General features: G+C 43.0%; 1 protein-coding gene across 1 annotated transcript; it reads left to right on the forward strand.

Annotated features, from left to right (window-relative positions):
• Window positions 1-387: 387 nt before the first annotated feature.
• Window positions 388-10,344, forward strand: TRMU (tRNA 5-methylaminomethyl-2-thiouridylate methyltransferase; the record flags this gene model as incomplete). The annotated part of the gene is made up of 10 exons (XM_010185612.1): window positions 388-553; window positions 2,445-2,551; window positions 3,090-3,212; window positions 5,043-5,215; window positions 6,184-6,237; window positions 6,772-6,838; window positions 7,670-7,770; window positions 8,810-8,954; window positions 9,199-9,281; window positions 10,136-10,344. Coding segments are annotated over 10 exons (1,166 nt in total), but the record flags the coding sequence as incomplete, so codon positions are not given.
• Between the last annotated feature and the right edge of the window lie 14,422 nt (window positions 10,345-24,766).

Consider the following 24,766-nt stretch of genomic DNA (forward strand, 5'->3'; position numbering starts at 1 on the left):
GGTCTATCCGTCCCGGCAGGGTCCCCCTCTCCCCGTGCAGCCGAGTCCGATCGGTGGAGCGGCCTCATTTCAGGGCACGGTCCCTCGGAGCCGGGCGCCTCGGCGGCGGCAGGCAGTGAGGGGTAAAGAGGGAGATAGGAGAAGCTCATAGTTACGAAATACCGTGTTAGGCTGCTGCAAGAGCTTGGTTTTACGTTAACTGTTAGATATAGAAGAAAAAAAAAACCATAGCAGAACTGTACCTTAAAACTTGACAGGATGCTTCCACACCACAGGACTACTAACATCTGAAAGAAGCAGTCACCCACACAAGTCTTGAAAAACAGGTTTTTTGGGTCAAGGTTGTAGGAATTTAACTTCATAAGTCATTCTTACCTTCATTCATAGGCTACCAGGTAACGGGTGTCTTTATGAAGAACTGGGACCCCCTGGATGAACAAGGAGCTTGCTCCATTGATAGAGATTGCGAAGATGCTTACCGAGTTTGTCAGAAGCTCGACATTCCTTTTCACCAGGTTTCCTATGTGAAAGAATACTGGAATGAAGTATTCAGGTAGAAGCACATTTAAAATAGATGGTCTCCATGTATGTTAGTATAGTACTGTGTTACTGTAAAAAGCAAGGATGGTTGGATAATGGGCAAAGGTGATTTTTTGCATTATCAGTACTAAGAGAAAGTACTAAAGTCTCTTAAATATGAGAGGAATAATTTTTTCTCTCATTCTTTTTTAGACTTACAATAAATAATTTACAATAAAACTGTTCTCTAGGGAGGGTGTTCAGATTTTCTGTGACTTCCACTGTAAAGGAAGAAAATTCTGCATAGGAAAAGCTGAGGGCTTATTTTGGGAGGCAGGAAGAGAGGGGAAGTATTAGTATAACAACATAATTTCTCTTGTTACGTGGTATAAGTACATAAAAGTTATTCCCTGGTCTTCATCACCTCCCTCTAAATAGTGCTGTTGTCTTAGGAGAATCTGAGGAATAACCTGGTTGTGGTACTTCCACATCACGTTGAAATGACATCAAGTTGAGCACAAAACTGTACAGTCAGTGGAGAAAACAGCCTTGTTCTGGGAATGTTCACTCCTCGTGTGAGAAAATGAATAAGTGTTATAAAAACTCTTAGAGGTGGAAGAAGTCTGTAGATGACAGTGAATCAAAGATCATCTTCTTTTCCTCATTTATTGGTACAGTGTTCCCAAACAATGTGTTGCAAGTATCTTCGCTTGTTTCAGAATCTTTACTGTCATCACTGAGCTTGAATTGACCCCTCCTCTAGAGACTCTCTTTAGAGAGTCATTTGTCAAAAACCACCTTTCATCAAGAGCACCATCCCAGGTCTTGTCTTTCCCACAGTCTGTGCAAAGTCCAGTTTGATTTTTTACGCCCGAGAGATTCAGTAGGCACCCTTCCTTGCCTTTTTGCTGGTTTGCTTTGCTTCAGGTTCTGAACTGATGTGAGCCTGGCTTTATGCTGATTTTTTAATAAACCTTCCAGTGTACTCTTGCAGTATTCACAAAGGAGTGGTATGGTACTGTACAAGTGCAGTGCTGAGCTGGCAAGAGGGAGGCAGCTCTGGGTAGATGCAGTGATATAATTATTAGTATAAATGGTTGAATTCAGAACTGTTAAAAAGGAGTTGGGCAAAATAAAAGATGTGTTGCTTTATTTTCTATTGATGAAGGTAAAGTGTAACATGGTAAGGAAGAAGCAGATGGGGACGAGTAAAACCTGGTACTGGGGTTCTTTTAAGTGCAGCTCAGCGTTCCAGTCCATGTCCTTGGTTCCTCTTGACTTGAGTGACAACTGAGGAGAAGCAAAAGAAGTCAGCAGTCAGGCCTTTTGCTGCCTCAGTGCATCACTGTATGCTAGTTTAATTTCATTAATTATTATTTCACTGTTTTAGAGCAATTAATGCTGAGCACTTTAATTACGCAGCGGTGTAAAACTGCTACATGACTTTGAGAAACTACTTGAATTTCTTAAAGAAATTAAAAAGACTGGAAAAAAATCTCTAAGCTGCATGACTGCTTGTGGTGGTATTGTAGGTAGATTAAGTTCTTGTCCTTACAGCTGAGACACTGTAACTCCTGGTGTATGCTCCACTGCACTGTCACTCTGAAAAATGAAGCAGGGTTCTTTAATTCTGTAAGTATTTTGTAAGAAGCAAGTAGTAAGTGCTCAGTGGGCAGCCATTGCTCCCCTGAGGGAATATTAATTTAATAAAACATGATTGCAAGGTTGTGAGTGATCATTTGGCCGTGTCCTCAGGGCACTTTGAAGAAAATCTTCCAAGCATTGTTTTTCATAGGTTAAAAAATTTCTTACATAAAATGCTTATTATGACTGAGTCTTAAGTTCTTTAGTTCTCTACTGTCCAGTCTTGGATAGTATGATGCAGCATTAAAATGGTTATACACATTTGAATTTTTATTTTACAGTGACCTCTTAAAAGAGTATGAACTGGGAAGGACTCCTAATCCTGATATCGTGTGTAACAAGCACATCAAATTCAACTACTTTCTTCATTATGCAATGGATAACCTGGGTAAGGCATTTTCAAGTGTGTTGCTATGCAGTGTGTGCTGGAAATACATTAAAGACACAAAGTCTTGAAAAGGTGGGGAAAACTGTGAATTCCCTTGTATGCCTGTTTGACGTATGGCTGTGGCAGTATTTCAGTATTTGTGAAGTATTTGTGTTTAAGTTTGCTTTTACATATCCAATCATAGAATGGTTTAGTTTGGAAGGGACCTTAAAGGTCATCTAGTTCTCACCCCCCCTGCCACGGGCAGGGCCATTGTTCATTAAATTAGGTTGCTCCTATGTAGGAGCACATTTAATTCAGAGGTGTATGTAGACCTTAGCATTAAGTTTTGCATTCTTATGGGGTTACTAAAGGACAAAAGTTCTGATACACTGATGAAAAGTTTACTTATGTAGCAGGAGCAGGATTATTATCAGTGTAAGATTCTCATAGGTTTTCTTCCTTCTTGCTTTCTGCTCTTTTCCCTATGTGTTTGTAATGCTGTTTTCAGCTGTGAATTTCAGGTATGTGCCTTTGTGTCTTGTGGTTTTCTCAACAGGAGCGGATGCAATTGCTACTGGGCATTACGCTAGGACCTCACTAGAGGATGAGGAAGTGTTTCAACATAAACATATTAAAAGACCACAAAGGCTTTTCAGAAACCGTTTTGAAGTTAGAAATAGTAAGTGGTTTCTTCATTTCATATTTCATCCTGGATATGAAAGGGAAATTTAAATTATATTCGGTGTCACAGAATCAGAGAAGTTTGTTACCTTACACACAGTGATTACCACTTACCCTCAAGCCTTTGTAGAACGTTGATTGGACAAAACAGGGATTTACATCACTGAAAATTACCCTGTCTAGTCAGATACTACATTTTCTATTTTAAAAGTTCTAATCCAGGTGCAGGGGTAAGAATAAGCATTTCAGGAGTAATCAACATTCTGGAGGAGCTGTAATGAGGATTCAGGAGACAGGGCTATCTTCTGTACCCAGGAGAAGTATTTCAAGAAGTCTTTAGTATTTTCATGACTTACACAAAAGTTTCTTTATATGTTTCTTCTATTTTTGGAGTGTATCTATTAGCTATTCAGTTATTAGTACTTATAGACCTCATCATGGGGATATGCTTGAGTGGAATTTTAGAATTAAGGCTTTGAAACATTAAAATTCGTTACTGTTATACAGTAATTGAACTGCATATTATTTTACTAGAAAAGATCAAATTTCCATTCAGTAATTCAACTATTCTGCCTTATTTCTCTGCTCTCATATAGAAGCCTGGTTTTCCCAGGCAGATTAAAGTTGTGCCAGCACTGCAATTTAAAAATGCAAGTGCAGCATGCGTAGATGTTTTTAAGACTACAGTTCTCAGGTCAGCAAAGGTACTCATAGCAGCAGCTGCAGGTTTGGCTCTTCACTTTAATAGTCTGCCTCTGCCTATGCATAGTCAGACATTGATCTCTGCACCACAGTGGTTCTAGTGTTATCAGTGCTAAAGCCACCTTGATTAATACTGGTTTGGGTGTGTCTCTGCGTGGCCCTGTCACAGCTTGGATGGCAATGTAGAAAGTTCCCAAATAGCTCTGCAGTTGGCTGTGATGCAGTCAAGTAGCTCAGATGGAGCCCTGACCTAAAACGAGAAAACTTGCAAGGGAAAGGAACTTGCAAACTACAACTGTGCAAAGGTGCCATGGTGATGTTTTTGTGTTTTAGCTTCCTGGCTTTCATTTCTGGGCTCAGAAGGGTTTATTTGTTTTATTTGTTTTAATTTAGTTGCAGTAATTTGTGATGGTCTAAGCAATCTTCCTGCCCTGTTACTGAGATTTTGTTTTATTAGTTGTGAGTGAACTGCTGGCCTGTACTTAGTCTTCATTTGAGACAAGAAACACATCAGTAGAGTTTGTACAACATCAGAGCTATTAGCTCTCAAAGAAAGTGGACAGAAATGACTGAAAAACTACCAGTTTTACTTAATTTATTTTAAAGAATAAAGTCAAATTCTCCTTCTCTGACTCTTGGGACTAACTCTGGTGATTGTTCAAATCACTGATTTATAGCAGTGTGATTTCAGGGTGAAACTGAGTGGTTTTTTGGAAGACCTGATCTAGTTAAAGATGTCCCTGCTCATTGCAGGGGGGTTGGACTAGGTGATCCCTTCCAACCCAATGCATTCTATGATTCTCTGACATTTGAATGTTCATTTTCTCTTCCACATGAAATGTGAAGTTTGCTTTCATATTTCACATTGTTGATCTTGTCAGTGACAGGTGTGGTGTAAGACTTTGTAAGATGTGTTGTGCGAAGTCAGAATCCTTTTTTATCTTTTTAGTAGTGAGAAAATACCCAAACATTTTCAATTGGTTCTTGAAAAACCTGAGAAAAGCTGTCTTTAACTTGTGTTTGCAAATAATACAACTAAATGTTGATTGTCACACCAAATACTAAATGAAGTTGAACTATTAGAGGGGGTTATGTTGAAATGGTTAATGTCTTCTCCACTTTGCAGCTGTGAAACTCCTTCAAGGGGCTGACCTCTTTAAGGACCAGACCTTCTTTCTCAGTCAGATCTCACAGGATGCTTTGAGGAAAACCATTTTCCCTTTAGGAGATTTAACAAAAAGCTTCGTAAGGAAGATAGCAGCGGAGCATGACCTTCATCATGTGCTAAAGAAAAAAGAGGCATGGTAACACTTAAACTCTTTTGATTTGTCTTTCTCTCTAACATGGTCTTTCCTAAACTTCATGAACTCTAATCTGTGACAACTCAGCTGTTTCCGAGCACCGTAATAGAACGGGTCAGGAAGCAGTTTTATAGCTGTCTACTTGCTTAAAAGTACTTGTATTAGCACGTGGCCACTTGTGTATTTTAACTTGCAGATAATTTATCTACTGTCGTATCTCAGATGAACTGAGGTGAGGTCGTTGTGGTAGCATGCCCTGACCTTAAGGAAAGCATTTGCTAGTACAGCAGGTGAGAAGCCTTTGATTTTGATTTTCCATAGCTTATAAAGGCTTCCTCAGTCTCACTCTTTTTCAATATGTCTTTATAGAAATTCGATTGTACTGTTTTTCCACAGTTACTTTTTAAAATAAAAAAGATCTGTTTTCCTGGCTGAGAAATAACACTTCATGGGTTGATATTAAAAGACATGATGGAGACAGCAATTGTATTGCTAATGCTCTTGATCACTTTTAATGCTTATATTCATCCACCATAAATGGTTGTTTAAGTGGTTGTTTGAAGAATGTAGGCAGTAACTGAAAGGAAAGCCTATTTGTTTATGGAAGTGTTTTTCGTTGGTTGGTTGTTTTTTTCCCAAGAGATAAGCCAGTACTGTATAATTTGTTACTTTTGTACTTTAATCTGAAAGAGACTTCTGTTTTTAATACACATGCAATGTAGTCGCCAAGATTAATGTTCTGTTTCCTATTATTTCTCTTCTCTGTTTACAACTCTCACTGATACTCTGTAGAATTAGTTTACATATGTTGGAGCAGACGTTGTGGTTTTGTTTATTTTATGAGATGTCTAGCATAGTTTGGGATACACGGGGAAGACAAAATACTTCCTGAACAGATTATTAATAGACATTATTTCAAATGTTTTTCTCTGTTTTTGTAGATTCAATACTATGTTTTCTTTTCAGAGTATGGGAGTCTGTTTCATTGGTGAAAGAAACTTTGAAAAGTTCCTTCTTGAGGTGAGCACCATTAAATCTATGACAATCCTTATGTTCTGTTCCGATTTTCAGTAGTAATTTGTAGCGCTGTCTATGTAAAAATCTCTGACAGCTCGTGGCCCACCCTAAGTAGCAGTTTCCCATTTCCCTTTGCAGTCCCAAGCCTACCCAGAAGCCAATGCCAGCAGCCTGTAGGAAGCAGCTTGTCCCTCCACCAGCGGGCAGTCACTCGCTTTTTGTAGCAACTTACTGTGCATGCGAGGCTCTGACCTCTCTGACTGGGATGTGAGAGGGACAAAAGGCTGAGTGCTGCTGTCCCGTGGCATAAGTGAGGATGGGGGAGTGAAGCCCAGAATTACTGTTGATAGGGACTGCCCTTCGTGCTTTTCTCACTAAAGCAGCATCAGGGGAGAGGCAGGAAGCTGCTTGGGCGGGGTTTGCTTGTTGAAAAGCCATTTTCCAGCTTTACAAGAATGTAAGGACAGAACCTGAAACACACTGTGAGGGGGGTTTGGGGCCATTTTGTGACTTAAACAATCTCTTTCTGTTTGGTAGTATTTAGAACCTCAACCAGGTAACTTTGTTTCCATTGAGGATAAGAAGGTGATGGGAACACACAAAGGTAATTGGCAAACCCATCCTAATAACTGCTTTTAGATAAATGGAACAGTAGTGCTTATATTTGGAGGGATGAATTTTGTGAAATTCCAAACCAGTCTACAGGTTTTTCCCAGTTTGATAACTCTAATAGTAATGGAAAACTTGCTTTATACAATAGTACAGTCTTGAACTATGACTGATTCTTGATTATTTGTTCCATGTTGCAGTGAAGTAACTGATAATTGTTAGGGTTACTCTGTTGATACTAAGTTGTTGTTAGTTTAATATCAAGAGATTGTTGTTCATTTAGTTTCTTCAAAATGATTGTGCTTCAGTTCCAGATTCTTTAGTATCTAAACTTTGCAGAAAAAATATATCATGCACCTCAGTGATGCACAGCAGGACATCACCAGACATGGGCAGCTTATCTTTCCTTTCCTTCTGAGTGTCCTTCCTTTGCTCCGTCTTCAGTTCTAGCTGCCAGAACTGAGTTCCTCTCCCAAGTAACGTATGGAAGTAGGATGTTCTACTAGTACATAAAAGTAAGGGAAACTGGTAAGACTGAGTGGTAGGAAAACCATAAATTGAAGCAGAAAGAAAGAAATGTTTGTCTTTTATAAACACTAGTGATACTACAATTGAAACAGGTTAGTTTGCAGTCACGTGCTTCAGGTACGGATGAAAACCTCCAAGTAGATGTTAATTTAGTTTGTAATTGGCACACTTCTCTAAGACAGCTTGGTTTGTTATTCTTTATTTACTGGTCAAGTTCTGGGGAAATGATTTTAACACATTTTTCTGAAAGTAGAAGATTAAAAGTTGCTAGCAAGATTACATTTTTGTATTTCTTTAGGTTGGTTCCTCTACACAATAGGCCAGAGGGCTAGACTAGCCGGCCTGAAGGATGCTTGGTTCGTTGTAGACAAAGATGTCAGCACTGGAGATGTCTTTGTGGTGAGTTAATTATAGCAAATGAGTAATGCAAGCGTTCTGTGGCTCCTGCTGTGTGGAATGTGTTTCTAACAAGAACCAACTAGGGCAGCATCGGCAGATTTGAAACATCTTGTCTAAACTGGCTTTTCTTAAGTAGAAAATTGTTTCAGATTTTGGCATAGAACTTTTCTAAACAAAGGGCAAGTGCTGAAAAGAATCTGCCAGCCTGCTGAGCTCTCATTTTCTACTCCAAACCAGAAGTTTTTTATTGTCGTCATTATGACACGATACATAAAATTTTGTGTATTATCTTGTTTTACTATGTGTTGCTGCTTTCTTTTCCTAGTAAAACAAGTAGTAGCCAGTAATTCAGTTTTATCCTTTTGAAAACTGAGGCAGAGTATATGAAATACTACAAATCATTCATGTCTTAATGAGTAATCATATAAGATGACCGGGAGTTCTGCAGCTTGCTAGCATTGTTAATGTTTCTTGCTGTTCATGCAGTTGTCATTGCAGATGTGATATTAATGTGATTATAATGAGGTGATGCTGATGTGATTATATTGAGGTTCTGCTGCTTGATGTGCCTGGGAAGGGGGGGAAATCGTAATCTTGTAAAGAGCATTGAGAGGAAACAGGCAGGACCATGAAGGATTTTTTTAATGCCCTACAGTAGTGTTGTATGCATGCAGTGCCTGTGCTGGGTTGAGATATCGGAGACGAGGGAGGCAGCATGTTGTTGAGGTAGGATAAGGAGGGCAGTAGACACCTAAACTCGGCCAGAAGAAGGCAGAAGTATGATGGTAGGAAAAAGAATACAAGAAGTGACATGACTCTGAGGTTTAGAAGACTGGCAAATAATTCAGGCTTGCTTCAGCCTATTTCTTTAATTAAAAGCTTCATCTGGAAGCTAATTAAGTGCTAATAAATGCTTGTTTTCTTACTCGTTTTGCCTTCATTTTTATATGGCCTGGTACTACTATATTTCATACCTTGCTTCACAAATCATACACTTTCTGGCAAAAACGTCAGCATTAAATAAATGTTGTATTTTAAGGCACCATCAACAAATCACCCAGCTCTGTACAGAGACCTATTGCGGACTAACCGAGTGCACTGGATAGCAGAGGAACCTCCTGCGGAGCTCATCAGAGAGAAAATGATGGAATGTCATTTCAGGTTTCGACACCAGATGGCATTGGGTAATCAAACCTTGGTTTGGTTTTTGTTTTACTCAATTTGTGAAACTCGTAGTGTGTTCAGTGTAGTTCTGCAGAAACAGTTGGAATGTTTTGGCTTACCTTGCTGTTCCTGTAGTGTCTTTATAAAACAGTTCTGTGTAGTAGTATCCTGACTTACAGGTGTTTAACCTAGTGATGAAGGTTAATCTTTTTTAATGTGAACATAAGGATTAATTGGCAGGTGTTTGGTCATTTTCTGCTCTAGTGCCTTGTGTGCTGACTCTAAACCAAGATGGGAGTGTGTGGGTGACACTAGTGAAGCCAGCAAGAGCTATTACACCTGGGCAGGTAAGTTATTAAAAGTTTTTTTTCTTCCTTTTTTGTGTTTTGGCTTATCTGGCTAATAAAACAGAGTAGTGTTTTTATTAGCTGGAGAAAAAGAGTTCATTTGTTTGTAAGTGAGAGCAGTTAGATCTGCTTTGACCATCAGCTACTTTGAAGGAGGTTGTTTGTAGTGTAAAGTGGTCTGTTGTTACCCATACAGTCCAAGAAACTGGCTTACAAATTTTAGAAATACATGAAAACTTCTCTGGTAATCAGCTGTATATGCAGAAATGGAATCTGCCATTGTCTTCAAGAAATAGATTTTAAAAGGCATTAGTTTGGTAGTTGGCTGCTTAATGTGGTTTTAGTGTTCAAATTTGTGTAGTGAGGACCTGTGTCCAGTGAGTTTCATTGTCTTGGAACAGTACTGGGAACGGGTGCAGTGCAGTGATGCCTTTTAACACTGCTAATGCACAGGTGTGCCATCACATCGTAAACCAGTGGTTCTCAAACATTTTCTGCGTGCCCTCTCCCTGCATATGATGTTCTACCCTCCTCCCTCCCCAAAACTTGGGTGCCCATGGGACACCTCAAGAGGCACATTGTCTGAGAGCTGTTTGTAACAGAGAGATGCACTTCAGAGAAGTGATTTGAGCTGAGAAGATGAAGCTCGTGGTGGAATTTCCCCTAACGTGCTTGTGGTTACACTCATGTGAGCCAGCGGATCCTATATGGTTTGGGTTTGTTCTGAGGGTTCTTTTTGAGATTTCTTCAGAACAAATGTGAATGAATACACTCCCTGTCCAGCAGCTCTTGCACAGCTGCTCACCGTGCCGCCTGCAGCTGCTGAAAAGACTCTTGCTGTGTTTGTCTCGTAGTTTGCTGTGTTCTACAAGGGTGACGAGTGCTTGGGCAGTGGGAAGATCCTAAGGATGGGCCCCTCGGTGTACACCATGCAACAGGGCAGAAAGCGGGAGGAGCATCCAAAGAAGGGAGAGACTGACAAGATAGAGCCAGCAACGTAGCACATGGGTTTGTTTATTGAAGGACTTTGGATAATTTGTTGCCTGAGAATAATAAAAACAATAACAAGCATATTTTTTGTTGAACTGTATGTCCCAAAGGTCAGTTGACCATTGAGTCCCAGCTCTTGACTGTTAGCACTGAAGAAGTTTAAAGCCAGTTTGGTACAATTTTACTGGACTGGATGGTGATATTTATGTTAATATGTATCGAGGGATGTCTTAAAGTTTTTCTGTAATAGTAGTTATACATACAATCATTTTAATATGAAAATCATGTCTGAAATAATAAATCTATCTTTTATGCATGAAATACTTTTTTCCCCTTACTGAAAGATACCTGTCCCTAGGTAAAGTACATCCATTGTTTTACGGTAAATGTGCTTGTGCTTGAGCGCTGGGAGAGGAAGGAATGATTGTTAAGCTCAGCATTTTGAATGAATTCTGAGCAACAGATACTTAATTTTTAATTTTATATACTTTTATAAGAAATGCTTTAGATTCTTAAGATGTATTAAGTAGTGGTTTTAGATGTTTACATAATTCAGAATTGCAAATCTAGGGGCTTAAAAACAGTGTTGATTGTTAAAGGTTTTCACACAACTGACTAATTTTTTGTTAACTGCTGAGGGCAGAGGCTGTTTGGTTTGTGTCCTGGAGCAGAGAATGCATTATTGTGCTTTAGAAAAATGCAAATTAGTATGCATTTCCTTACTATGGAGCTAACTTAGTATAGACCCGATAATAATTGGATATTGCCATGTGTCAAAATGGAGTGGTATTAGGAAGAGCTGAACACCCGTGTCCAAATTATCTACGATTATAAGGATTGGGTGCATATTGAGGACACCCTAAGCATGTAATAAAACTTTACTACAGCAAGTCAGCAAAAAGTAATTCCTCTCTTTCAACATGGTAGTAGAAGGTCCCTGTCCTTGAAGCACAGCTGTGCAGGAGCAGGACTTCCCAGATGGGTGTAGAGTTTTGAGAGTTGCATCCAATTTGAGCAGTAGGAAAGCTGTACCATGAATAAATCTTTTCAGCAGATCTGAAGGCTTGGATTACAGGTACGTCCTCTTCTGTGGTCTCAATATCTTCTAAGAATTCCTTTTATTTCTTCTGGTAAGAAAAGTAAAAGGTAATTTATTCTCAGTGTGGAAGTAAAAGGGGAAGAAAATGCCCTTCAGTGTGTATCTGCTGGTCTGGCAAAGTTAAACACAGTTCAGGGAGCCCTATGAAAAAACCTAGGCTGTTAAAATCTTATGTATTTATTTGACATTACAGGAGATTTGCTTGAGACAGGAAAAAAGCCATCTCTTTTTACTGGTGCCAAAATCAATTCAATTTAGAAGTCTGTCTTCAGAGTGTCTGTCTGTGTGCAGGTGAACTGTAAACATGCTTCATGTCAACTCGTGGTTTGTGTTAGGTTGGTGGTGTAATGGATCCTGGTCATGACTTTTATGTGGTTTTCCTAATGTTTTCCTTATCTTTCATGAAACTTTTGTCTTTGCAAAATGTGGAATTAATTACTAAGGAGCTAATGCTCTGTGTTGTCCTCATCCGAGTTTTCCAGTAAATGTCCCAATTAAAATCTTCACAAATACTTTGTGTTATATTAGTGTGGTTTGTATTGTTACTTCATCTCACAACACTCCCAGGTGTGTTTGTTTTTTGATGCTGTACTGATAGAGGTAGGCTCAACTGTGAGGACATGAAAAAGGATGTAGCTATTTCTGTGTCTTTGAAATTCACTTTCTTTTAAAATTCACAGAATTGCAGAGTTTGGCAAGGACCTTTGGAGGTCATCTAGTCCTACACCACGGCTCAAAGCAGGGGCAAGTGGAGCAGGTTATTCAGGGCTGTGTCAGATTTTGAATATCTCCAAGAATGGAGACTCGAGAACCTGCATCGGTAAAATCCCCCTGAGCCTTCCCAAGGCTGAACAACCCCAGCTCTTTCAGCTTCTTGTATGACAGATGCTCCAGTCCTCCCTCTTCAGCAGCTCTGTATCTGTGTCAGGAAGTTATCAGTGCTCCAGAGACCTCCGGGACGGCTTGTGCTTTTTCTGTGTTGTCCCTCCAGTGGGTATCAGAGTGGTTTAAGTCCTCCATGAGGAGCAGGGCCAGCAAACATGAGGCTTCTTCCAGTTGTTTTCTTCCTGATCGCACAGGCTGTAGCAGACACCCACAGCAATGTCATCCACATAGGTCGCCCCTCTAATCCTAACTGTGTGCTCTCAGCTGACTCATTGTCCACCCCTGGGCAGGGCTCCATGCTGTCTTGCTGCTCTCTTAGGTCCAGGATGGCTCCCCATCCTGTCCTTCCTGTAGAGCCTGTACCCGTGCATGGCAGCGCTTTGGCTGTGTGAGCTGACTCCCAATGTCTCTGAGATCCCAATGTGGTCCACCCCTGCAGCTGCACACAGAGTTTTAAGTCCCCTTGCATGTTCCCCATGCTGCACCTGAAGTGTACAGGCACATCAGAGTGGCCCTTCCTGCCTGTTGTGCTCTTTCAAGGTCTCCTGCCTGGATCTCCTCGCTGCCTTAGCTTGCCAGCCCAGGCCACCACTGCACAGTTTATTATTGCCGCTTTAAAAATGCTTCATCTGCATTTATGTGTATTGACATGGTTTAGTGAATTAAACTGGAGCAGTTTAACTGACAGGTGAATTTTCTTTCTTTTTCCTCTGCTGCAGAAGATGAGCATAGACATGCTTTTTAAAATTTTGTAGACTTTTCACTTTTTTGTCATTTTTCTCCCACTTTGGGCAATAAATTGCAATCAGGTGATTTCACTTTCAAGTTGTCATTAAAAGCTTTTCAGGTCTTGAAACACTTGGCTTCAAGACTCCAGTGAATAGCTATTTTAAAAATAAAGGACTTTTCCCTTCTAAAGCAGAGAACATGTTGACAAGAATTGGCTCATGTAACTAAAAAAATGCAACTTGTGTCAGCTGAAAGCTGGGACCAGATTGAAATCTCTGTGGTACCTTGTGAATATGTTTGAAACGTGCGTTGCTGAGTGTGTAATGGCTGAAAAATTGCACTCCAAGCAGTCTTATTCCAAAAGTGTTTGTGTAAAACTTGTTTTAATTGCTCTTCTTGTTTTGTTCCTTCTCAGCAGCATCCCTGCCTCCCACTGGTCCTGCAGAGCTGGGGGCCAGGGCTGTGCCCCCTGCGAGGAGAACGGGGTTGTCCTCCGAAGCTGTTTTCACCTGGACAGCCTATTTGGGAAGGTGAGACACGGCACAGGTGTTGTGAAGGCTTCATTTGTGCTGCAGCAGATCAGTATTTATGGTCCGGCAGTAAAAGCTTTGGCTCTTGGTGTTTGCCTCAGCTTGTGCGGCTGAAAGAACTTTTCATCCTCCTGCTTCAAAACTCAGTGTGCACAGCCTTTCTCTCTGTAGCTGCAAACTGCAGGGAACAAAGCTGAGGTGGTGTTTATGAAGCCTTTTTTTTCTTTTAAGAATAGATCTATCTTTTCAGCATACTTACAAGCAAAAAAAATAAGTGTTTTGGGTGCAACATCTGCGTTTGTACGTACGCTTATTGCCATTCTGCGCCTGTGGACAAGGCTGAGCTCCCCGGGAGCTGGGAGGTGATGGTGTGCAGCCACCGGCTTGACTTGTCCTGCAGGAGATGGGACAGGGCTGCAGTGAAGATTCGCAGCGCAGCCTCCACTGCCTGGATATCAGGGTTGTGCCATTTCAAATTTAAGGATACAACTTCCCCTTCTACCTTTAGCCCATTAGAATTTCCAAATATCTTTCTCTTTGTCTGAAAAACTCCTTACATTTTGGAGACAGGAAGGTCCAGCAGGGTCTCTGCTGTCCCTTCCTCACGCAGGAAGGTGCTAGGTTCTGCAGCCAGTGACAGCAGAAGCTGCGGAGGGGGCTCTGTGTCATCTAACAGCCTCTGATCAGGCCATGGCAAGCAAAGCAGCACTATCTGCTCTGCAGCAAGGCCTTCTTCAAGCTGGACCCCCTTCAGAAGATGGAGCCCATAATATGAAGAGACACAGCAAAGCCAGTCTCCTGGTTGCTCTCCGTAAGCCCATGACTCCCTTATCAGTCACATTTCTGGTACTGTCCCAGAAAAAAAAAGATGCTGACTAAGGCTTCACCACAGATGTAAGTCAGTCTCGGTGGGATCTGCCACCAGAGATTAAGCCCTTCCATCTCCTGCCTGCTCGTCTTGATATTAATGAGCATCTTTTCATCTTCTGTGGAGGTCTGGTGAGCCGGAAGCCAGGAAGAAGCTTCTGAAAGCAAAAGGCTGTTCAGGGGAAGGGGGAAAATGTGAAACTCGGACATGGAGTGAGGCTGTGGTGAAAACACTGTGTGTGGGCTGGGAAGGTTGGAGCCAACTGATCCCTCAGTAAGGATGCACATGGACCAGAGAGGCTGAAATTACGGGTTTCTCTGGATGCTTTGCATGCTGGTTTCTTTAAGAAAATCCAGATTGTTTCATTTCTCCAAATAAAGAAACATCAGTAGCCCTGACTACTACCAAAGCCAAAAAAACACAACCCCAAACAGGTAAGCAAATGAAATAGATTTGTTTTCCATGCAAGAAACAGGGAGAAAAATGAATGAGGCCTTCTGGCCTGGAAAAAGTGGTGTTATGAGCGTTGTGGTAGTATGCACAGCTGGGAGACGATGGTGACAATAGGTGAAGAGGATGTCCCACTGATGAGGAACATGCTTGCAACCATGCACAGTTTATGATTAGCATTTTGAAAACACTTCCTCTGCATTTATATGCATTTGCATGCTTTAATGAATTAAACACAACGAAATTAATGATCATAAATGCAATAATCACCCCAACGTGGCACGCTGCAGTGACACGTTGTGCCATTTCCAGCTTCAGCACCAGGAGGCACCAGGACACCACGTTCAAAACTTCCCGCTTCGTGGCTGGGAGGTGGTGCCTGTAGGAAGAGCAGTTATCACAGCCAGAATTGGGAAGTTTTTTCCCCACTTGTTTTTTTTTGTTTTGTTTTGTGTTTTTGTTTTTAGTTTTTTGCTGAGCCACACGGGAAGAATCATCACTGGGAGGGTCTGCTCAAGGCAGGGATGAAGCTGCGCTCTCATTTCAGCACACCCATGATCCAGCTGAGAAGCAGCAGATTTTAGAGCCTGACGCTCACCAGGGCTGGGCAGCGACGCTGGTACCGGTCAGGCCAAAGGCAGCCCTGGCTGCAGGGCCAACACACGCTCTTTTTGTAGAGTTCAGGTCCTGCCTGTCCTCTGTCCCCTGTGCTGTGCTGGTCATTTGCTTTCACGGTCACTCTTAAACCTCATCTGCTCTGGAATGGCTGGAGATAAAAAGGAGGTGGGTTTTGTTTGTTTGGATTTTTTGAGAACTAGTGCCAGACTCTTACACTTATTGGGTTGTATGAGGGAACACTAACTTTGGGATTTGGCTTGCTGAATCTCTAGGATTTTTTTTCTTTTCTAAAATGTCTTGTATTTTACTAAATTTATAGCATCAACTAGAGAAACTTGAGAATGGAAAAAGTTAATGGACTCCTTAGTCTATGCAGTTTTACAGTACATAGAGTAATTTCTTCAATACAAAAGAGCTTCAAGCGCACTCTGAAAATTTTAAAGTCCTAGAAACAATTAAATACATGGAGAGATTCTCCTTAATCAGACCCTACCAGAAGAGATGAAATTTTCCCAAGAGTCTGCCCCACTCCAGACTTTGATAATTGCATAGCACCATTCCCATTCAGTAGCACCATCGTTTGAGGATGCTCCCAGGAAAACAGCAGCCTTGTAATTTCAGCACATCAGTTCCTGTGGGAAAAAGCAACAGGAGAACTACTTCCACCAAGCAGTTTCATCAAGACAAAGGTGACCCGACTGCTCCATCCTGAGTTTCTCCAGTGGTGCTTGTTGGGGTCCATGCGAGGAACAGACTACAGCACACCAATATGGTGCTCTGATTGCCATTTTATTACACACAAAGCATGGTTTTTATACATTTCCAGCATTCTATGTTTGCGTCTATCTGACTCCTGATTGGCTGCACGTGCTACCCACCCCGGCTAAGCTAATATGTGATTGGTTAACATTGCTCCGTCTCCAGTCTCTTTTGTTGTGTTCAGTACCTTCTTTATCTTCTTTACTCCTCTGCCAAGCTTCTATTTTCAAGCCCTCAAGGTCGTTCCCATATCACAGCTGCATGCCTCCCGTCACATATTCTCACCCAGATTTTTACTATCCTCTTGTCCCATTTTGATCAGCTGAGGCAGTTACAGTGTTTCTATGGCCCAGGCCTCCACAGGTGCTGTGGAGGCTGATGATGGAAACTCCTCTGGTGCTTTGCACTCCTGCAGGGCACTGTGGTTGGTGTCTCTGGGCTGCAATGAGCTGGACGTGCAGCATTGGTGGTGTCACCCAGCAGCTCTGGCTGGCAGATGGGCCATGCAGGTGGTCCTGACAAGTTGGACAAAAGGCAAATTCTTCTTTGTCTTTTGCTCTGAGAAAGCCTCTAGATAGGAAAGAGGAGACTTGGAGGTTTGTAGCATTGACTTGACAGGAACCAGCTGTTTCATCCCTCTGTGCATCCAGCGCTCTTCCAGTTTTAAAGAAATTTGGTCAGAACAGAGAGGTTCACCTGTGTCCTCTGGGGCAATGAAGGTGCCCGTGTGCTCCTCTTCTCTGGGGTAGGTGCTCCCTTCCTCTGCCTCCCCATCTGCTGCTCTCTGGTGAACCAGGGCTGATAAACACCAGCACAGCAGGAAAACCCTGGGCCATGCCCGCTGCTCGCTGTCAGGCCAGAGGAGAGACCGAGGACTTGGAACCAGCAATGTAACATTTCTTCTCTTATTTGAAGGACTTCAAGGAAATCTGTATCTAAACCAAGGTGAGGAGTAGCACAGATCTCTCTGGCAATCCGAACATCCCAAAGGCTGTGTCCCCAGCCCTGCTGCAGCTCCTGCCTGATGGCAAAGCGAACGCAGCCACTCTGGTACAGCTTCATTGTGCTTTGTATGAAATTATAAACATCAAAGAAGGATGGGTTACAAACATAAAAAGGACTGGTATGTAAAAATGAGATAACTAGATATGAGGCATCTGCTGCATTTAAGATCAGTGCTGGATTAAAGGAAGGGTTTTATTTTCATCTACTTACCTAAGGTGTGTTTTTCTACTGTTCACACATTTTTATCCATTGCTCCTCTCTGGGAGTACATGAAGGACTCTGCAGGTTGTGTCATACTAACCAGCTTCACAGCAGGGGAACTCTGTTAGGAGATTTGCTATGTGTAGTAAAACTGAGTGATAATTTATTGCAAGTTCGCAAGATTTCAATTATGGCTTTTAAGTTGAGGATCACTTTATGTACCATGAGTACTTATTGCTGTTTTAATACCTGTAGAAATCATAGAATGAATCAGAGTAGCCTACACTGGTTTTAAACATTAAAGAAGGTGGTTTATGGTATAAGATTTTTACACTGAGCTAGTTTTACACCTAGCTTTTAGGGTGAAGGAGATGATAGCACAAGAAAAATGTTTGTGAACTCATTAGTAGCCAGGTGTTGAACCTTGTTTAAGCCACATGTCCACTTTATGGAGGAGAGACTGTCCTCATCTGGTGCATCACCTCTACACGGCAATACAACAGCAGTACTTGAATTACAGAGAAAGCAGGAGAAATCGCTACTGAGAGGAGAGGATGACACTGATGACTCTTAAGGTGGCTCCCTGCAAGTTACCTCCTTTGTGAATCCAGAGGCTGAGCATCACCGACAGGTCAGGAGGAACCTGCAAATGCTTTCTAATCACAAAAGGGTGATCCTGGGAATCAGAGCAGGCAACTCTGCTTGTGTGCCAACCTCTTAACTGCAACAGGCATCAGCCGTAACCCATCCCTAGAGCTGATGCTGCTGCCCTGGGCGCCTGCCAGGAGCAGCCAGCGCGGGGATGCAAGGCTTCTCGCCAGCTGGAGAAAGGAGGGTTTGACATGGACAGAGCATGCAGCAGGTGCCAGGAGATGCAGGGCAGGGATTTGCCTGTCTCTGCGAGGAGCAGGAGTGCTCTGCTGCCGGTCTGCTCCAGTGAGAGGAACTGGCATCCACAGGACCCTCTTTGGGGTTGCGATGGCGTGGGCTGTGTCGCAGAGTGCTGGCCGCAAGGAAGCCCTGCATGGGGCAGAGGCTGCCTAGGGAGCTGGGACATCACTCGAGTGAGCCAGAAAGAAAACATACAACTGGCTTTTGGTTTGTGCTTGACAGAACCCAGATGAGATCAGCTGCAAAAGTGCTTTGCCTTGGACAAGCTGCTGGAGAAAAGCTGTGTGTCAGGCATGCTTAGGTAGCATGGCAGCTCGGTCCCTCCTGACCGCCCGCTCTTTCCCATCAGTGGGGTCATTTGGTGCCAGCAGAATGAACTCTGAACCAGAACTCTAACCCTAATCCATGAGGGCTGACCCTTTTCATACCCAATACCTGTTCCCTGTGCAGTTGGAGGTGAAGGAGTTAACCTTTCTCATTATTTTTTTTTTAATCCAGAAAATTGAAACGTAATAAAACATTCAACTTTTTTCAAAGTCAGGGCCTGATTTACTGCTTCACCTGGAAACTCATTCACTTTGCCGGCTCCCAACCGCAACTGCTGCTGTTTTGCACTGGATTCAGGGGGACGTCCCTAACCTGAAAGGACTGCGTGGAATGGATCCAGGTGAAAGGGATATTTATTTCCTTTAAAACCAGATATTCTTTCTCCTTTTAAAACATACTGACCTTTTGGGAGCTGTGTGTATAACTAATGAAATTACTGCTATATGTTCTTTTTTTCTTTAATATCTGATGAACATGCGCTAAAAACGCAGCTGTTTTGATTGAAGAGTGCTCTTATCTCCTTGTACCTTCAGGGTGCTCGCTCCAGCACAGCTATTTTATGATGGGTGGCTATAAAAGTGGGTTGTTGTTTTTTTTTTCCTTTCTGAGCAATCTTGTCACCACAGAACCCACCTGTTGGCCTCTCCACTGCAAACCCTGCAGTTGGCTTTGGGGGCTGTGTGGCTGAGGGGCGAGCACCGGTGTGGGCTTTCCTTGCCAATGCTTTTCTAAGGTCTCCCCTTGCCCCCGGTCGCGTCCATTACTCACCCATGCAGAGGGAACAGCAGCTGGGCAGCAGCTGCTTGCGGGGGTTTGAGGGGAGACCCATTCCCCCCTCTGCTTCTCACCCAGCAGGGCCAGTGCTGGCATCACTTGTAGTTTATGAATACTTTCGCTGTAATTCAAAACATCACACGTAGGGACCCCCTGCTTCAGGTGCCCTGTTTGTATATGCGCAGGCCTTCACATCCTTGTTAGTTCCTTGACCATATGAATATCTGACAAAAATACAGACCCAGCCCTATGTTCTTCACTTGAAAAGTGTGACACAGGCTTAACATCTGAACAAGATCATTCAAGATGGACTTCCATAGAGCTGCTGTCAAAGAACCAAGGGCAAGAGGCCTTCATACATGTTAGCAAGAGGTTGGCATTCTTGCAAGCTGTTCTATTCACAGGAAAAATTCCCAGCCCCATAAGAATCGAATACTGGAAACAACCCAGCTGGATGTTTGACAACTATTTTAATGAAAGTGAGCAGCAGCACCTGGGAAGCTGGAGCTTTGGGTTCATTTCTATTTCACGAGTGACCTTTGTGAAGGTCAGGATGGGCCTTGGGAGCCTTTTGCCCTGCTGGGCGTGGAGGGCACCCTGTTTTGTCCATGGGCAGCTCTGGGGCACAGGGCAGCTGTCAGAGAGTCAAGGCACCTCTCGGCCTAAGCACAGGCCTCTCTGTGTGGGCTGGCCTGACCTGTGCGGTGTCTCCTGACCCAGCGCAGGGGCTGGGGTCTCGCCACAGCCTCAGCTGCCCTCACGACATGCCAGTTCAGAGAGGAATCAGTCTGGGCCTCCCTTCAAATAAAGAGAATGTGCTCAGAGTATGTAATATTTGAGTTTGAAGGAACAGTTCCCCTATTCACAGTGGTCTTGGAGCAGAGGAGCAGCAGATGTCGGGCCAAGAGAGGAGGGGAAAGTGGGGGGAGACACCCAGCACAGAGCCCCAGTGGGATCCGGGGGTGCTTACAAATACTTGTAATTATTTAGAAGACAATAATGAGTTAACACGGCCTCTTTGGAGACACATCAGACTAATCTCATTTTCTTCTTTAATACAGCGCCTGGCATGGTGGATAAAGGCGCAGCAGCAGATGGGACATGTCTTCAGTAAATGGTTTGATGCTGCCCCATGCTGTATTCTCATCTGCAAAACACAGTCATTGTAGGCTGACATTAATTGCTACGAGGTAGGTGCAAAACTCGCCTGGCAAGAAGGAAGTTTTACAAAAGCCTTCTTGGGCTTAGCTTTAGTTGATATTTTCATTCATGTTTTGAATTATGAAATAAAAGGTAGTTTTTAAAGGCACCTGATGCTGCCAAAGGACTCCAGGCATCCTCATGGACAGGACAAAAATCCAAAATGAGTATGAGAAACTGGAAAATGGATCTAAAAATCAGGACACTAAAATGGAAAAAGGAATCCAGTGCAAATTGTTACTTACAGGGAGGAAAGGTGAGCGGCATATGTGCAGACAGGAGCATAAAGGCAAGGTAGAAGCTCTGCAAAGGAGATTGTGGGGCCCAAATGCATCTCAGACTGGCTCTGTCACTGCAGGTGACGGTGTGGACGATGACACCACCTCACCAGGGCTGGTGGGGGTCTCCTTTCTGTGCCCCTCGGCTGCAGCAGGAGCAGCCTCTGCAGCTGAGCGAGCTGCGTCTTAGCGTAACGCTAGAATATGGACAAACTCATCATCCTCCTACGAAGTGCTATTGCAGGCTAACAGCAGATGCACTGGAATTGCCATTTAGGGTTTTTAAGACCATGTTAGACAAATCCCTGAGTACATTTGATCCTGAGTTGTTGGAGGGGCTGGGCCATGTCATCACTTAGGTTACTGCAGCCTTACTGAGCCATGATGCTCCCACTGGTAAATCTCTTCTGGAGTCTTTTTTTCTTACAATTTGCTTAGGACAAATGCCACTGTAAAGATTAGGATAGGAAAAGGGAATGAAATGGAGATTTTAAAAAAGTTTTTTTGGTTGCTGGTAGGCCTACTGCGTGCATTTTGAGGCTGCTTTGGTGTCCTCTGTCTCTACCATTTTCAGAAAGGCTACATTAGACCTGGGAATGGGTTGAAGAAGGGAAAGAAGGAAGGTTACAAGGCACAGCAGTGTTTCTGCACAAAGAACAGTTACAGAGACCTGAGCTGTTCAGGTGGCAAGAGACAATCCCAGTGCTCGGGCATGGAGCCTGTCTTCCTCCTTGGCCTGGAGAAGGTGACTGAGAAATGACTGCTTGCTGCCTTTTGTGATGCGGGCAGCAAAGGTGTCCGTCACAGGGGCAGGAATGATGTTGAAGACAAATAAGAAGATTTTCTTGCAGTTCGTGACCGAATTTGGCAACCCACTGTGTACTGGAAGTTTACGTGGGTCCAAAACACAACATGACACATAATTGGAGGAAAAAAAATGTGCTGCTGGAGACAAGCACAACCCCTCCTGCTGGGAAGCCTGGAGCTGCAGGGTCCTGGGGTCCTCTGCTGAGGCCACCTTGCTGTGTAACTGGTAGCTGATGAATCCCTTTTCCTAAACATCTGCTGTTGGCAGACAGGATCACGGGCTGGTCTGTCCTGTAACTATCCTGCTTGTGGGAAAAGCATGAGGTTTATTTTCGCTTTTCCACAGTAAAATGTCCTAATACTTGAGAACACACTCAAGTCTTAGTGTTTCGCCAAAAAATGAACTAGAAGAAAAAAATTTAGAACAGTTTTCCTGTGGGCTAATTGCTTAGGTTTGCTTAATTTCAAGGTTCCGCAGAGCTGCTTGCAAACTGAAGATCCTGTCTTTGATTTTTCCCCTAAATCATGACAGTAATCAGAGTCTTCCCCTGACCTCACACCCTCCCAGTTTACTGCCTAACGTTTAGAAACATTTATGGAAAAGCTGGATACTGAGAAATACTTTTATTTCCAGAAAGCTGGCAGACACATGCAGGTTGCTGCTGTGCCTCGTGAGACACGCGAACGAAGCCTGAAAAGCACAGAGCAAGCAAGCCCACGGCTTGGCCTCATTTGGCCTGGGAAGTCAAGGAAGATGTGAGAAATGCCACAGGTTTGGAACAAATGCATGCGGTGGTACTGGAAGGGAGAGTGAGTTAGTGAGTGTGTGCGCACCAGGAAATGCCATTGGGCCCTTGGCACAGCACTTAAAATAAACCACCAGAGGAAGAATACAAGTTCAAAAAAAGTTTCTTAATTTATTGTAAATTCTCCTTTTATCTGTGCTGCAATTCCAGTGTTCTGCACATTAATAAATATACATTTGTTAAAAAAAAAACAACCTCCAGTGTCTAATCTGCCATAAAGCTTTTAAAAAGTCATAAAAATAGGTTTTAATTTTTTTGTCATTAATACAACTGACCCTCATTTACTGCAACAGTTCTGATCAAAATAAAAACTACCTACATCTCACTGGGACAAAATATACATACACAGATGTAACAATGACTAGCGTGGGTTATACACAATGCCTGAGCACGCAGCCAAGTGCCAGGTCCTTAACACATTCACCACTTTTTTCAATCAGAAGATGTCACACAGTATGTTGCATAATTTTTAAAGGAACAGCACCCTTCCTCCCTCTCCCCTTCCAAAGGCCTCCTCAATACATTTGAAAATGCACAGGAATACAATGGAACCAAGATTACAGCATGTATTATTTCATTTTTTCCCCCAACTCCTGCAATTTATTTAGCCTGGTGTTCTGGTTTTTTCCCTTTCATGCACAGAGATACGCAAAAAAAAGCCAGTATTTTCCCACAAGCCCAGCGAGGGGCTCCTGAAGGCCTTGGTCATGGCCCTGCCGTGGCGGCCCTTTAAGTTGCGCGTTCCCACCACGGAGAGCCGCCAGCTGAGCTCTGCCCCATGCTGCTCAGTGCAACCCTTTTCACATCTTAGTTTTTTTCCTTTTCTTGTAAACAGTGCAGGAGGATAAAGATGGTGCACAGGCCATGCTCAACTTTCCTATACTTGTGAAATCAGCATATTCTGTGGGCAACATGAAACCTGAAGCCTTCCATGTGCTTTCTGAAACACCAAGAAGGCCAGGGCTTTGTCAAAGAGCTGGTTAGTGGAACCTGGACATCGTAAAGACTCACATTTCTGCCTTGATTAGCAATGTCAAATTAACAGCAAAATAAAACACTGTGCCTGAGGCAGAACCTGCCCCACAGGAGGGCTCCTCTGGGGGTGTGCAGAGCACTGGTTTGTGGCAGACCAAAGTCAAAACCTACCATACAACACCACTTGTTTGCTTGTTCTTGGTAAGGGAAACATGGATTTGACTTCTTCCATGCAAGGACTGTGTTGAAATCTCAGATGAAGATATCACTTATTTTTAGTCCTGAAGTTCAGTTGCTGAACATTTCAATGCACTTGAGAGAAGAGGCCAAAACAGCAGGAAATGAAAAAAAAAACCCAACCAACCAAACCATTTTTTCGTGGGTTTTAGAAGAGGTTATGGAAAAAAACATACTATGTCCTTAAAGTGTTCCAAAATCTCCCAACAAAACATAACTTATAGTCATGGATTTTGATGTAATCTTTACTGTATTACTTTGAAAACTGCATTGCATCTTAAGGTGACTTCCATGCAAACCTCAGTTACTTTATCAAATGCCAAATTCAAGTAAAATTGTGCAATGTTCATATAAAAAAATATCAAAACCTCTTTTAATTGATTTCCTATTATCAAATTAAGGAGATCAGTATAAATGTAAAATATACAAAGGAACTTTTTCTTTAGCAACACCATACAAAATATATAAAAGTATCTACACTTTTTATATATATATAAAGGATCTTTTTTTTCTTAAGACGATGTGTCCATAGGGGGCTCGACAGAGATGCTGGCATAGAAACGAAAGGACACTTGTTGGGATATTCCTCCCCAGAGCCCCGCAAGCTGAAGGGTTCACACTGCAGCCAGGCAGGACTCCTCAAGAGGCATCTCCTGGTGCTGGTCTTAAGGCCGATGGACTGACTGTAGGTCCACTGTGGTAACAGCGTGGTTTTCCTGGTTCTCCCCAGGCAATAAGCAGCCCCTGCAGCACTGTCCATGCTGCAAGTGGGTATCGGTCCCTTGCAGTGCATCCCTGTGGCCATTTCCATGCGTTTTGGCACGGGTTCATGCTGCGAGGAGCGTACCACAGAGCAACCTTATCGCAGGTGCATTTGAATACTGTGTCTCCACTGTAAGCAGTCAGAGTCTGCCATAATGTGAAACCATGTGGGAATCAATGCCCACCTCGTCCTCGTTCCACAGCCACCCCAATGGAGTCTGAGGCGGGCAGGCAGCAACCCCGCAGCAGGGAGAGTCCGGACCCACGCAGCAGCAATCACAGCTTTCTGATGGT

This window comes from Mesitornis unicolor, unplaced genomic scaffold, assembly GCF_000695765.1.
Source record: "Mesitornis unicolor isolate BGI_N332 unplaced genomic scaffold, ASM69576v1 scaffold24645, whole genome shotgun sequence".
Lineage (NCBI taxonomy): Eukaryota > Metazoa > Chordata > Aves > Mesitornithiformes > Mesitornithidae > Mesitornis > Mesitornis unicolor.